The sequence below is a fragment of the Ooceraea biroi genome, chromosome 9 (genome assembly GCF_003672135.1).
Source record: "Ooceraea biroi isolate clonal line C1 chromosome 9, Obir_v5.4, whole genome shotgun sequence".
Taxonomy (NCBI): domain Eukaryota; kingdom Metazoa; phylum Arthropoda; class Insecta; order Hymenoptera; family Formicidae; genus Ooceraea; species Ooceraea biroi.
The window spans coordinates 3,053,387-3,069,663 of record NC_039514.1 but is presented as its reverse complement, the minus strand read 5'-3'; the positions used below and the strand labels follow the sequence as shown (position 1 = coordinate 3,069,663).

The 16,277-nt window shown below is 35.4% G+C and overlaps 3 protein-coding genes across 5 annotated transcripts in view; 2 read left to right on the top strand and 1 right to left on the bottom strand.

Moving 5' to 3' along the window:
* Positions 1-9,810, top strand: part of LOC105283221 (tolloid-like protein 2) — a 93,934-nt gene extending 84,124 nt beyond the window's left edge. For all 3 annotated transcript variants that reach the window (XM_011345819.3, XM_011345820.3, XM_011345818.3), the window contains one exon: positions 9,466-9,810. In XM_011345819.3, the coding sequence (XP_011344121.1) occupies positions 9,466-9,630 (165 nt within the window). In that variant the 3' untranslated portion in view covers positions 9,631-9,810. The remainder of the gene's footprint in view (positions 1-9,465) is intronic.
* Positions 6,511-9,456, bottom strand: LOC113562676. Its single transcript, XM_026972746.1, has one exon. It carries the CDS (start codon positions 8,216-8,218, stop codon positions 7,550-7,552), a length of 669 nt encoding a protein of 222 aa, XP_026828547.1. The 5' UTR covers positions 8,219-9,456; the 3' UTR covers positions 6,511-7,549.
* Positions 9,811-10,248: 438 nt separating the features above from the next.
* LOC105283219 (FK506-binding protein 5) lies at positions 10,249-16,250 on the top strand. Its single transcript, XM_026972747.1, is given in 13 exon segments — positions 10,249-12,271; positions 12,369-12,429; positions 12,432-12,799; positions 12,801-13,651; positions 13,653-13,685; positions 14,005-14,235; positions 14,371-14,527; positions 14,530-14,706; positions 14,863-14,943; positions 14,945-15,002; positions 15,336-15,564; positions 15,694-15,806; positions 15,897-16,250. Coding segments are annotated over 13 exon segments (2,778 nt in total). The 5' UTR covers positions 10,249-12,040; the 3' UTR covers positions 16,085-16,250.
* Positions 16,251-16,277: the final 27 nt, after the last annotated feature.

Below are 16,277 nucleotides of genomic sequence, written 5' to 3'. Positions count from 1 at the left end.
TAAAAATGAATGATTTTTCACTTTGTCATTTTGACCTTAAAAACAATCGTACAGAATGACAAAAAAATTTGTTCTTCACATTTTTTAATACTTTTTAATACCATGAATTTGACAAAAATTTGCCGAATAGCTATAAGATTTTTTTCATGGTGGCCACTGTGGTTTTATGGGACAATACTAAGAAATTGCTAAATTTCAGTAAGATAAAATTGGAAAATAATTTTAATTAATGTTAAAAAATTGATTTCTAGCGCACTGTATTAATCTTTATTAAGTCAGCAATAACAAAGTACACACTTTTCTGCCAAAAGTTGAAAAAATTTGTGAACCGCCGGCGTTAGTTTTATCCAAAGCGTACCACGTGGAGGTCGCACGGTCGAATTTACGCTTCGTTTTGTGTATGTGTGCGCGCGTGTGTGCGCGCGTGTATGTGAGCGCTCACGGATTGCACGCAACTAGTGGAACGTCTTGTCGCTAGGCGGCGACAAGACGTAAAACATTTCTCGTAAGTGAAAGAGTTCAGTTACATTACTTAAGATCGCGCATTCGTACTCACATGTGTTTATGCTTACATACGCATACGTATACTGAGCTGTTCGGAGTTATTCTATTGGCGATTTTTGATACTGTCTGATATATCACTAGTTAAGGTTTTTACTTATTCCTTTACTTATTTTTACATTTCTTCTTTTCTTTTATCTATTCTGTTTTCTCCTCCTTCCGTTTTCTGCTCGTTGTTCTTTTACGATGCCTATGCGTCATTTATCTAAAACAGATTGTGCTCGTATTGTGTCACTCCTACTGAAGAATCACAGTCAACGGTACGTTGCCAACCAGTTTGGAGTAAGTCCATCCGTCATTAATCGGATTTATTCCCGGTTTCGAGAGACTAGCTCATACCACAGACGGCCGGGTCAGGGCCGTCTCGTGAAACAAGCGCTCGGGAAGATCGAATGATCGTCCGGCAAGTTACACAAAATCGCTTTGTATGCGCACGTAGAATTGCCGGCGATATTAATTATGGTCGACAGCATCCGATCTCGGCTTCAACGATAAGAAATCGTTTGAGAGAAGCGGGATTGCACGCTCGTCGACCAGTGCAAGTTCCATACCTTATCCATCGTCATCGTCGCCTACGATTACATTATGCTCATTCTTTAGTCAGTAGGCGACCTAGGCAATGGAATTCTGTACTGTTTACGGATGAGTCTAGATTTTGCCTTTTTGGCAATGACAGACGAGCTCGAGTTTGGCGACGTCAAGGAGAACGCTATTCCGAAAACTGCAACAGACCGGTTCGAGCTTTTCATGGTGGTTCTGTAATGGTATGGGCAGGAATATCTCGATTTTCACGAACACCTCTTATAATTATCCCTCCACCAGGATTAACTTCTAGACGATATGTTCATGAAATTCTAGAGCCATATATTCTACCAATTAGAAATTTAATTGGTCAACTGTTTCGCCTAGTGCATGACAACGCACGAACGCACACTGCTCGTTACACCCAACAGTTTCTGAGAAACCATCAAATCGATACATTATTGCATCCGCCAATGAGTTTTGAATCCAATCGAGCATGTTTGGAATATGTTAGAGCGCCAAGTACGCGAAAACTATCCCAACATCGTCGATTTGGCTTCGCTTGTCACAGTTCTTTGCCGAACTTGGCAGCGAATCCCTCAAAGAGCAATACGTCGTTGCATCAATATGCGAAATCGATTGCGAGCAGTCATTTTGAATAGAGGCGGAAATACACGTTATTAAATTCTTTTTAGCGTTAATCATTCCATCTTACATTCATCACTGATACACTCCACATAATACATACATACGCACACACACACGCACGCACACACACGCACACACGCGCGCACACATACACAAAACGAAGCGTAAATTCGACCGTGCGACCTCCACGTGGTACGCTTTGGATAAAACTAACGCCGGCGGTTCACAAATTTTTTCAACTTTTGGTAGAAAAGTGTGTACTTTGTTATTGCTGACTTAATAAAGATTAATACAGTGCGCTAGAAATCAATTTTTTAACATTAATTAAAATTATTTTCCAATTTTATCTTACTGAAATTTAGCAATTTCTTAGTATTGTCCCATAAAACCACAGTGGCCACCATGAAAAAAATCTTATAGCTATTCGGCAAATTTTTGTCAAATTCATGGTATTAAAAAGTATTAAAAAATGTGAAGAACAAATTTTTTTGTCATTCTGTACGATTGTTTTTAAGGTCAAAATGACAAAGTGAAAAATCATTCATTTTTACGTTATATTCATCCATTTTCAGCATGGTTACATGTTTTCGAAAAAATTTGGGCAAGTATACCGTTCAATAGAGCAAAGTTTCAGCTTTAAGAATCCGTTTTTTAAATTGCTGTGCGATGATTTTTACCGGAGTTATGAGCAATCAAAGTAAACAATGCCAATTTTTATTTAATCGGCGATAACTCAGTAACAAAAACTCGTAGAAAAATTTTAAAAAAGCGTTTTGTAGGGAAAACTTCAATCTTTTACAATAAAATGTCGAGAATTTTCGCAGATTTTGTTTTTGATACGTGACAGACCTTCAAAGTGAAAAGAAAATTTCTTATTTTGTCCAGTTCGCAGTTTTTTGTATGTAAAAATTACCAAACGTCACAGAAATTTAAACTCATGGCAACTGTTCGAAAGTAGAAGTTTCAAGCTTTAAAATCCTTTTTTTAAATTTAAATTTCGTTCATTTTTAACAAAGTTACAGCTGCTTGAAGTTTGCCTATTTTTTAAGAAAAGTTTGGTGTTTCTCTAATTTTTGTGAGTAGTGTATAATAAATCTTATAAAGTTCTTGATATTTCGTGATTTTTTTTATTGTCGACGTAAGATTACTGCTCAGATTAGTTAATGCAGATCTGAAAGAAATTTATAGAGTTTGTGTTACGACATTGTGTTATAGTGAGAAATTAGGTATAGCTCTAGGTACTAGCTCTGTATTGCAGTTACTAGTACTAACATTCTTTCCATAAAGAAGCTGCAAAATTCCAGAATGTTCTAGAAAGAGCTAACGCTCCATAAAATATATCCTTATATTTACCTTAAGTTATCCCTATTTTTCATAATAGAGTGTTATATGTGCGTCCCTTCCAATATTATATACAAAGTAGCTAATTTTAATCAATCCACTGAAATGTTTCGGAGCCTTTAAATTTTAAATAAAAATGTTTCAAACAAAAGTTGTTAAGTTGTAAGGGGTAAAGATGACCTTGGTGATGATCTTAAAATAATATGTCCAAAGTCAGATCAAGATCATTTATAAATTTTTAAATAAGAATCCTCATTTTTTATTTTACTTTCTTACGCCTTGTGGCTACGAAGCTAGAAATCGGTCCGAGATCTCAGTCCGAGAAATGTGTGGCCAATCAACTTGCACTTTTACGGAAAAGCTACAAATCACGGCCACAAGGTTTTATAGCTATCTTCAAAACACTATTTGCCTTTTTTCAATAAACCATTGCTGAGATATTGGATTAGTGGGAAGTTTTTTCGCTTTTTGACATTAAAAACAAAACAATAAGTTTTACATACTAACAATTTATTTAATCAATAATATAACTTCTTCCATTATTTATAATACTCTTTCATCTATCTATCAACTTATTAATATCATTTTCGTAGAAGTTTGTTGGTTGTCTTCTAAAGAATTCTACGAAACTTCCTGAAAACTGCGTAACTATTTCCCATTTAAATGATTTTGTAATGCTCGAGATATATTAATCTGATGGAGCAATATCAGAAGAGAATGGAGGATGAGTGAGAATTTCCTAGTCAAACTTATTTAATTTCTGTATTGTTTGAAACACTACATAAGGCTTGGCATTATTCTGTCCTATTCCCTTCTAATTCATCAGTACTGGTTGTTTCGCTTATAGTGCCTCCTTCAATCGGTTCAATTATTTGACAATAATGATATGCATTTATGATTTCGTCTGGTTGAAGCAGCTTAAATTATGTTTTTGGAAACCAGCAACATAGCATGATTTTCTTTTAATGCAAATCTGCTTTGGCTGTTGTCAAAGAAGTTTCATGTTGTGGATCAATGTCTTATTTTTATTATATTGTTATACATAATCAATTTTTCATCACAGGTCACAATCTGATTTAAAAAATTGTCGTTTTTATAGCGGTTAAGCTATAAAAACAATACATAAATAGTACAAGCAGTAGCTCAATCAATTAAATGTTTTTCGCTGAGTTTATGAGATATTTAAACATCGAGTGTGAAAACCATGTTTAGTTGGTGCAAATGATCCAAAACAGTTGCGTGAACAATATTTAATTATTCCGTTAATTCTCGCGAGATTTTGCGTAGATTTTCTTCAATCAGCTGCTTCAAAGCGTTCTTAATTTTCAGTGGTTTGCCAGATCGAGGTTCGTCAAATTAAAGATTAAAGTCTTCGAAACTTCTTAAACCACTTTTGACATGTACGTTCGGTTACCACATCACTACCATACGCTTTGTTTATATTTCTTGTGCATGTTGCCGCATTAACACCTTTTACAAATTTGTACAACATTTTATTTGATTGAATAAGAAGACATTTTTTCACCTTTTCTCTTCAAGAAATAATCATACAACTACTTTTGTTATGATATAAACTCTTATCAGGGTGTTTCAAAAGATTAGAACTAAACTTATACTAGTGGTTTGACTAAACCACTATTGATCTATTAACTTTCAAGCCTTATATCTCAGCAATGATCAAAAAGGCAAATATGTAGTGTTTTAAAAAGGTTTAGCTATAAGAATGTAAAATAAAAAATGAAAATTTTTATTCAAAAGTTTTTAGGTGACTTTGACTTGATCTTAAGAACAATATTTGAAGGTCAACCAAGGTTACTATTTTTTCCCCCTAATAGCTGAACAAGTTTTGTCTGAAACATTTTTATCTTAAAACTAAGGATTCTGAAACATTTCAGTGAATTGATTAAAATGATGAAAATCATCGATTGGATTGAATTTTGGCAAATAGAATTCGGATATTAAACAAAACTCAACCATTCAGTTATTTGCTCAGACGCTAAACAATTATCGAGATATTTAATGATAAAAATCATGTGAAGTCATAAAATCGTTATGTCAGCGATTCGTGCCCGCTTAATGGAAAATTTTTTTCTCTTTTGTCTCCCTTTTTTCATTAATTTTTTTAGATAAGGAAAAAACATTAAATAACTATGACTGGAACTTGCGCGAATATAATTTTTTTTAGAGTATAACATCCGCAATTGGACACCGCAAAGTTGTACATCGCAAAGTTGGACATCGTTATGTTCATTTGGACACAAAAAAGTTGAACACGATGAAGTTGCAGGTTAGTTTAGGTTAGGTTAGATTATGATATGTAACTTAGCGGTGTCCAAAGGAGGGTGACTATTTCTGATGATTTCTGGACCCTTTTCTCTATGGTTCAAATATAATTAGAATTGTTTGTTATAAAAGGTCCTGATCAAAAGTTAAGGAAGTTCTTTTGCAAGATATGCAGGAGAGGGTTTATTAGCCTTGAAATCCTTTGTTAGGAAAATTGATCTTTGCCTTGGTTTTACGATATTATAATATTTTTTATAAATAAATGCTGTATTTCTCGACCATGCTGGCAAATTGGTTAACTTCTTAACACAAAGTTTCGATCACAATTTTTGGTCCTTTTCAAGTGTATAATTGTCTTTAAAACATTCAATGTGTACAACAATTGTGGCAGCAATATGTCATATTCTATGAATTAAAAAGAAAAAAACCAAAAAATATAAGGATAATAAATAAGCACTTACACGTTTTGTGACTCAAACAAGAAACAATAATTTAAATACTTGATTAAAAGTGACAAGTTTTAAAAACGTCTAAAAACACATCACCTTCACAAGGCGACTAACAAGTATCTGATGACAAAACAAATAGTCTCTTGTTATGTGATTTGTTGTTTTTAAGACAATTATAAACTTCAAAAGGACCAAAAATTGTGGTCGAAACTTTGTGTTGAGAAGTTAACAATAAATTTGTCAGACTGGTCGAGAAATACAGCATTTATTTATTCAAATATATACTGGCGAAGAAAGAAGAGTTATATAGTTGATATTTCTTTATGTTATCTTAAATTTAGACTTCAGTAAGACTCCAGTAAAATTGTGTCCTATCAACTGCATAGTAGTGTATACTTGTTCGTTGTCAGTGAATGATTGCTAGTACGTATTATACTTATTCTTGAATGTTACCCTACGCAATTTTCTTGCGGTCACGGTAAGGGCCAGTCTCTCTTGCGGATGAGTTTGCACCCACCCGGTCATATAAACTGATCACACGAGCGCTTATGTTACTTGTGAGGTTTTATAGTGAAGGATTTTATCGTCTCTTCGTAAAATATGAGATCTTCTCTTTCCCTTCTTTGCTTTTATCTCTCTACCTTCAGCTGGATGAAGGCCTCCGAGCGACGCTCGGCGAATATTCCAAGTCTCTTGGTAGACTCGATTTTGGAAGCGTCTCCTCCCTGAATATTCTAAGTCTGATAACGGATTTAGTCTCTGGAGAGACGCAGTCGTCTCCAGGACACCTTAGACGTTTTCTTCATGTCCACGGCACTTAGTCGCACAACGGCGATGCAATCGCTTCCACATTCGGCTACCAGGAGCGAGGCCTTGGTATCTCATCGAGCCTGACGCTCAGATAATGCAATGCATCCATTGCATTGTGGATATTGTGGAAAGTCTCTTCCAGAGAAAGAAATAAAGACATTTATTGGGTCTTCCTGATAATGCCGATGTTTTCTAATATGTCAGGGAGCATTACATGGAAGCCAGAAAACATCGTCCAAAAAGTAGTGATAGAGGTTCAGTCACCAAGTGAACGCGACTATTTGTCATGCTTGTCCTCAGAAGGCGTGATATGTATCTATTCCAGTGTTACCAATCTGTAAACGCTAACTTATCGTACTCAAGCTTTCAAATTATCGTATTTACCTCAAAATTATCGTACATTTTTCATCGCACTTCTTTCAGAAAATTGAAAGTAAAAACCAGATGCAACTAAAATAGGATTTTATTGATTGAAATACAATTTTAGCTTCTTCCGATAAATACTAAACATTATTATGTAGAAACATGTTCATATACCTATTCAAGTACAATTTGGACAACCATTATATAAATTTAAATTTTACCTGACATAAAATAATAAACATAAAATAACAAATCATTTTCACAAAAAAAATAGGCACTTTTGTACTTAACTTATCTAGAACATCTATTTATAACAAAAGACATAAAATAAATAGATAAATCAGATATGTAAACAAAAATAATAAAAATGTTAAATGTTAATAAAGGAACATCAATTTCTTGTGTATTTATATAACTTATCAGGTATACGAGTAAAAAGCATCATAGGGTGCGTTCGGGGAGACGCTATTAGCGCTATGTAGCGCTGAAAATCTATAGTATACGTGACATGACTATAGAGTTTTAGCGCTGATAGTGAGCTCCCCGAACACAGCCAATAGAAACTTATTGTCTTAAAATTCTTCAAACACAATATCTTCATACAAATCTTCATAATCTAATTGATTTGTAGTTGAGCTTGATGTATTTGGTTTCGATAAAGCCTTGTTAGGATACATTATATTTTTTGTCATACAATGTAGCATTTCTTCGGTAACATCAAATTTACCGCAACTACCCGCTCTACTCACACACTGTGAAGCCAGAAGTAAAGACTTTGTTGTAGACAATAACAATCTATTTCTACTTTTAGTTTTAATGGAATTCATTTTCGAAAAAACGCGTTCACAAGCCGCGCTTGAATGAGGCAACAGCAGAACATTAAGAGCAAAATTACAAAGCTCGTCAAATTCGTTGCAACCAGAATGATCTTTAGATTCTTTTACAGATAGCCAAAACTTGTCGGGAGGTAATTCTTTGAAATTATTCGGGAATTTTGTGAAAGACAGTTTTCGCCATTGATCATCAATAATTTGCATTTGTTCAGCTTTTACTATTCTAGGAAGTAAGCACATTAATGGTTGCAGAGTTGATGATCTTGAAACGTTTGATGATAAAGCCTCTTTTGGATTTAGCCATTTCAATTTCGGTAAAATTGGATTGGAAAAATCATATCTTTTTAAAATTTCTTTACAGCCAGTGATCATAAAATTGCGGCAATTTGTTTTAAAATCATTAATCATTTTGATATTACAGATTTTTAATTGATCACTATTTAAAGTGATCAATTAAATACAGATAAAAACAGAATATCTTAGCTTTGGAAATTTATAAGAAGTTAAATATAAGAAAAAAATGTTTTCAAAAAATTATCGTACACTTAGTAGTTATCGTACAGACAAGATCCTACATCGTACCAGACTTAAAATTGTATGCCCCCACAATTATCGTACAGGTTAGTAACACTGATTTATTCGGAAAGAGGCAACTCCCACAATCACACTTTTAACATCACGAGCTGTGATTAGTGAAAAGAAATGCGTTTTTGGCTGTGTTTCTAAGGATAAAGATAACGATATCGAATATCTGTCAAAGCGAGGTAATATGTTCTACGTAGCTTCCGATTTTATTTGCCGCTCAACTCTAGAGTCTATGCTAGGCACAATAAAGATATTTGGAATGAGGTTCCAAGGAGTCCTATATTTCATTATACTGCTAAATCGAAGAATTGATCGATTGTCTTGTTGAAATATCATCAACAGAGTCAATTAACTTTGAATATATCGAAGAGATATATATCGAAGAGGTTAGTGATAGATTGGACAAGTGTCAACAAGGATCAACGTATTTTGTAAGCAAGTATGCTCCTAGCAAAACATCTTTAGAATGCCTCTTGGTTAAATAAATAAATATCGAAGAGTCCTCTCAGATCAAGCCAGATTTTTTCGATAAAAAATAAATCAAGAACAAATGTCGAACGGTGGATGAACGCTGCTCGTAACAGTCTATATGATCAATTCGTTCCGAAGCCTTCGGACCGAAGGATCTTGTAATCTCCACAGATTTGAATCTGGTAATAGATCGGTTCTCCTTGATCAGAGGACAGTAATATCCCGAGGTATTTTCTGTGCAGATGATGACAATTACTTTATAGTACTTCACCCTTCCTAACATATGTCAAAATGAGAAAGATCCGTACTGTGTAACCTTTTCTGCATAATTACCAAAATAAATTTTGTAAAGATTGTTTTAACTTTTTAATATGAGATTAAATACTTGTAAACAAATACGTATCTCTAACTTTGAGCTATATTTCAACATATTAAAGTTTATTAAAATCGAGGGAAAGGACACTTTCTTATATTTCCTTAAATGTAGTCGAAATTCTCTATGTTAAATCTTAAATTACATTGAAATAATGACAATATATTTAAAATTTATAACAGAAGTGAGTAGTTATTTATAATAAAAGTTATATTATACATTGCAGAATACTACCGATTTTATTTCTATGAATGAAGCATTGTTAATAAGATTTAGAACAGATGATACAATTTCAAACAAAGGCTTTCTAGCCGTCTTTGTGGCGGTCAATCAGCAAGACAGTGAAGAAAACCTTGGTGGTGAAGATGATGAAGATCAGGAGAATCTTTGATCTTTGATTCAGTTCACTAATTAATTGGAATGAATTTTGAATTAATTATTTCTGTTTGAAAAGTTATTTATGTGGTAATATATTAAGTTCTATATACATTAGATATATTGTCATCTGTATTATTATAATAGAAAACATGCGTTAGTTCAAAGTTTAAAATAAATCTTGTTGTAATAATCTAATGTGATGATTATCGTAATCACATCTACTATGTTAGTTTGCACTGACATAGTAAATTATTAGTTTTATGCATATACATTGCATTTTAAGATTTTTCTAAATTTAAACAGGGTATCATTATTGAACTGCAAGTACATTAGGAGCTGATCTTTTCGACTTCGTTTTCGATTCAAAGTTTTTCGCAAATGTCTACTAAAAATTTCTTCAAATCAATTTTTGTGCTATTGCAAACATACCTGTGATTTATATTTTACTTTAACATATAATATTAATTGCTAGTTTGTAATCCTACTTAATAAAACATGTAACTTTGCTATGTCACATTTTTTGATGCGATAGTAAAATATTGACTACTGTATTGTTGAACACACTTGCTAAAGTATATCGAGTTATAAAATTATTTTCGAGCCATAAAACAATAGGTTGCACTAATATTATTAAACAGTTGCTTAACAAATTTGACAATTGTTAAATCAATTAATATAATACAAGATCTCTCTCTTTAAACTAGAAAGAGAGAAAAATGGAGAAATATGTTCTAAATAATAATTATTTTTAGATGTTTTTCTGTATAGAGTATTGTATGCAAAGGTTTAGTTTTTTCAGCACTGTGGTATTATTATTTAAACTTTAAATAAAAACTCGTTTTTTTACGTTTTTATGATTTATGTTTTTATGTTTTTAAAGAGTTAACTTTAAAGTTTGTAAATGTAATGTAATGTGTTTGTAAAGTTTGTAAAAGTTAATGTAATATAGTTTTGAAAAAACACATAACCTATCCAAAAAGCAGCTTTTTATGATATTTTTTTAAAGCATATGATATGTTATAAAATTTTTAATTTTTGGTATTTCCATACGCCAAAGATTTTGAATTTTTGGCATCACATTATATGACATGATTTAACGACTTCAGAAACATAACTAATCGGAAAACAATAGTGAATGCAATGAGCAATGAAATGTTATATATGGTTTTCGTATTCGCCAAACTATTTTGGACTTGATCTGAAAAGTTGTTCTGCACGCGGGGAGTTGTTTATTACAAGTGGCAATGGTTAGGCAGGAGCGGCGCGCTTAGCAATCTCGATCGGGGTGGCCTCTATTTGGACACATAACGATTGGACACTGCACAATTGGACACCGCACGATTGGACACTGCACGATTGGACACCGCAAAATTGGACACCGCACCAACCGCACTATTAGACACTGCACGATTGGACACCAATTTACAACCGATGATAAGACGCTACGAAAATGTACGTGCGCTGGCTCTAAGTCTGCAATATATTAGCAAAGTTCATTCTAATAAGTAAGAGTCAAAATTAGATGTAGAGTAAACGATGCTTTGCCTTGCAAAGTACATGCGTGGATACAGTGTGGATACTTTCCCAGTTTAAACTTTCTTACTTTAATATTATTAATTTTTTATACTGGGAAAGTATATGCTTGGGTGGGAGAGCACAAGGAGACAGGTTTCGCCCGTCACCTAGTACTCTTCCACATAAAAAAAATAACAAAATTTTGAGGTGACCAAAAGTACTGCGTGGAAGTTACAATGTAGAACTTTGCTTTGCGTGGAACCTCGCTTCATATACTCTCAGCATATGCTTTCTAAATTTATTAAATATCGCACATATGCGCAAAGTAAGCATGGTAGCGTCGTAGCGTTTTATCATCGGTTGTAAATTGGTGTCCAATCGTGCAGTGTCTAATAGTGCAGTGTCTAATAGTGCGGTGTCCAATCGTGCGGTGTCCAATTGTTTCGTGTCCAATATTACGTGCCCAATCGTGCGGTGTCCAATCGTTACGTGTCGAAACGGGATACGCCCTCTCGATCGCTAGGCGGTCGCATCTCACCGCGCGCTTGCATTCGGCGGTAGGCCGGACTAATACAGCGATTTTTAATAATTAATAACTCGTTAACTAACTATTGCGCAAATCGCAAAATGGTACAGGACTTTTTAATTCAATTTGACGTGATCTACCTGTGGCCGAAAGGTTCTTACCCTTATGTGAAATACCCTGTATATATATACAGGGTGTCCAACGTAAAGTGTCCAATCACTCTCCTGCAGATAGATCTCGTTTTGCAATTAACCACGTAAAATTTAAGATATTAATAAAAGAAGATTAGCGAGTCAGTATGAATGAGAGCGCAGCTCGTGTAGCGAGGTCGTCGGTAGGAGGGCCGCGCGCTCGTTGTTGATTACGGCGCAGTGAGGCAGCGATGCCAGAAAGCGTGCTTTGTAGCGTGCAGCGGGGATGGGTTGGGAATGATCTCGCGAATTGTCGTACGCTTTCTGGCCTCACCCACTCCACTCACATCAGTGATGACGAGGAGGAGTCTGCCAGCGTACGTCACAAGTACATCGAGCTGACAGTCCTGTTGTCTGGTACGAAATGGGAAAAAGACGAGTTATCGAGGCCTCTTTGTGACGAAGAGAAGACGGAGAGGAAGGTAAATTTCTATATAGTATTTTAATTCGAACAAGCGTTGAGGAAAAATTTATCGCGGATTTTTCGTTGGAAAAAAATAATATACATTGATTTCTCAGAACTTATTGGAGAACGCTGACGTACTCGATCTCATCTCCCATACGTCGCAAATGCGAAAGAGCTCATGGCCAGCCACTTTCTCCCCGAGAAGATCGACGGAGAGGAATCCATTGTGAAAAACACGAAGGACGTCAAGGCCGATTATCGCAAGGAAGCAGAAAGCAAAATCGACCCGTCATTCCCAGATGACGACGAGAACGAAGAAGTAGACGATGAGGTTGAAGAGGAGGAGGAGGAGGAGAAGGAAGAGGAATCTCGCAGCTCCGCGACAGATTCCGTCGATGTTGGAGACGCCAGCGTCGAGCGACACGATGTACATAGCGCGTTAAATAATAGCTTAAACATTAAGAGTGACGAGGATCAGCGATCGACTGCCATTTCATTTCGTGCAGACAAGAACAGAAGATGGGAGAATACCAAAGAATCGCCAAGACGCACTTGGCGAGCAAACCAATCCTGAAGCGAGATTATCCCTGGATCATAGAAGACTCCAAATGTTCGAAACTCCGGACAAGAGAGGAAAGTTTCCGGACCACACTGAGAGGAAAGTTTCAAGTAATACGGAGAGATCAACAATTCAGGAGACACAGGAGGAACTGTGCGACACCTGGGTTCTGGCAACAGACGAAAATGAACATTCGGAAAAGAGTCTTGAGGACAACTCGGTGACTAAAAATATAGATAAGCGTAAAGATAAATTTGAGAACGTCAAACAGTGAAAAGAAGAAGAAGAAGAATTAAAACTCACAAGCATTGAAAGAAAAGCTAAGGAAAGTTTCTCGAAAGATGTCGCGTGGATGAATAATGAAGAACTCCTTGATGTACAGCTTGACGAAAACTCGACAGCCAGTACCGAGATACAAAAGGATAGCTTTGTAAGGATTGAGAACGAACGAAGAAAAGCTAATGAGGTGGATGAGGAACATGTGGGAAGTAGCATATTGACCGCGAAAGGTATAGACTTGAGCGACGATTATCCGGAACATCTGAATCCTTTCAACAGCGACGACGAGGATAGTGTCGTAGAGGACAAACTGCAGACTCCGATGGAGATCTCTAGGAGTAGTAAAGTTTCGACCAATCCGTTCGACAGTGAAGACGAGGACATTGAACAGCCGGAACCACCAAAACCAGCAGTTAGAAGCAGATTTGAAAATCGGGAAACCGTAACGCCTGTAGCCAAGCGAGTTCTCGCCGCGTCGCAAATTAATTTCAATCCATTCTGGAGCGACGAAGAGGAGGAGCGTGACAGCGAGGAGGAAGAACAGGCCAGAACGCCACAAAGACGTACCTGTCCCGAAACCATGCACTATCAAGTACACTGACAAAAATATCATGGCCTATCTAATCGGATAATCCAATTAAATAGTAACAAACGGATATATCCGATTAAATTGTATAAAAGACAAAGAAAATGATCGGACATATCCATCATTTAATCAGAAAACAAGAGTAACAATCGGATACACTATTTAATCGGTTTGTCCGATGGAAATTTTTATACGTTTGTCGTTTATTCCGGCAAAGCGATACACAAAAGTATTGCGTCACACATTTTCCTCTTTATTATTTTTTTATTTCTATATTTTCCTATTTTTTCTATTAATTAATTTTTTTATTATTGCGTACGAATAGGATTACTCCTGACATAAGCGCCGCATCGCGAAGAGTCGATCTAAGTCGTGGAAGTATATATGCATCCAACAGCTCTTTAACCAGCTCTGAATCGACCACAATTCCTGGTGGAACATACAGGAAGAAAAAGCCCGCGCCACAACCATCAGCTACGAAGGAACTATTTCCGTCCGATCAGCGCGAGTCGTCTGTATCTAAGTACAATAGCACACCACTCATGTATCAAGTAAGATTTAAAATAGAATTTTTTATTCTGATTTATCTTGATTTCCTTAAGCATTCAAATTTAACTTCGATAAAATTTCTTACGTAATTATGAGTCTCAGAAAATCGGCAAAATTTTATTAACTTTGTTTGTTTGATAGATCTATCACCTCGTACAACACCGCGAGCGCGGAAAGCCAAACCGGCTCCTCCACCGCCAATGCCCACCAGCATACCGTACAATATACCGATCGGTTGTGCGTTAAGTCTCGATGAATCTCCTATAATCGAGCTTCGTCGCACCGGTGACAGTCTGAATATATGTGGGAAGATCAGAAAACCAACAAGGATGAGGCGAATCGAAATAAGCAGAGCTTGAGTAACGTCTTGGGCGTTGACGATCTTTCTTACAAAGCTTACGCCGACAAAAGCGTTCAAGGAAAATGGAAGAGAAAGAAGGGTCCCGCCCCACCGCGGTCAATCCCACATAGGAGAAAGGTATGATTCTATTTTTTATCAAGAGAAATTTGCTAAATGTATTTTATGCACTAGAATTGGAAAACATTTTGGACACCTCAAAAGATATCAAATTTTTTGATAAACGCGTAAATAGATGACGAACGAAATCTACATTAAACGTGATGTTTGTTGCAGATCAAGGTGATATCTATGAAGGATGTGAAACTGGAATTAGACGAAATAGAATTGCAACAGCAAGGTTTGAAGCGGCAAGAACGGTGTACGGTTAGAACAGCTGATACGGGACAAATGTGAATCCGAGTCTAGAATAGACGGTAAGCAAATGTGCACAAAACTCGGATTATTACAAATCGATAATAATCTATATATATATATATAAGCCAAATACCACTCACTGACTCATCAACGTGCAGCCCGAACCACTGCACCTATCGACTTGAAATTTTAAGGGTATATTACTACTATCACGTAGGTGCTCACTAAGGGAGGGTTTTCCGAAATTCCACCCCTAACGGGTGAGAAAGGATAAAATGTGTTTTTATTTAATACACATAAATATCGCGGGCGAAGCCGGGACGGGGGATGCTAGTAAATAATAAAATAAAATAATCGATAATAATGACAATGATGATCCATTTGCTCGATAGATTCGTCACTCGGTGCAGATGTGGAGGAATTGGTTTTAGAGTTGTTCACATTGGTAAACGAGAAGAACGAACTGTTTAGGATGCAGGCTGAATTAATGTTATTACGAAGGCAACAAAGATTAGAAGAGGAACATGCCGAAGTGGAATATCAAATACGATGTCTCATGTACCAACCGGAAGCTACGAAAACGGATTTTGACAAACAGAAGGAAGAAGCATTGATACAGAGGTACTTTAATAGATATATTCTATATATAATAATTGTAAACGCGCGCGTAGAATCATAGAAATCAGATATTTATATAAAACATTTAAAAATGAATGGCATACAAATACACAAATATCTTTTTACATATAGATTAGTAGAAATCGTAGAGAGACGAAACGAAATTGTTAAATGCTTGGAGATGAACCGTCGGAGAGAAGTAGAAGAAGTTAAGAGTATAAATAAACATATGAGTTTGTTCGTTGGTAAGTAGCAAGACAATACATTTATTAATATTTTATTAATATATGTTTGATATATAAGAGCTTCTATTACAGTTAAAATTTACTTTTCAGCGAGAAACAAGAATGAGTTGTCGGGTAAAGATAATGATAGTTGTGACACAGGAAAAATGAAAAAAGCTAAAATGAAGTAGAAATTGAAGGAAAAGAGATCGAAAAAGTCTGTGAAAAAGGATGCCGATAAAGATGTGAATGAAGCTAAAGTGAAACAAAAACGCCATAACAAGCGAAAATGGTTTTGAATTGTGCGACAATGTTAATATAGTTGACGGTTGTAATAGACACACATACAGAATATATTCATATTTAATAGTTTTATACATATTTTTAATACTGTTTTTTATACATATAGAAATTTATGGTAAGGTTATTAATAAAATCACTCGTGTTTAATTTGACTTTCTACCCAATTGTACTGAATTTGAATTGTTTATT

Coding starts and splice junctions, on each gene's coding strand:
- LOC113562676 (XM_026972746.1), bottom strand. CDS start 8,218: ATGATTAATGATTTTAAAACAAATTGCCGCAATTTTATGATCACTGGC.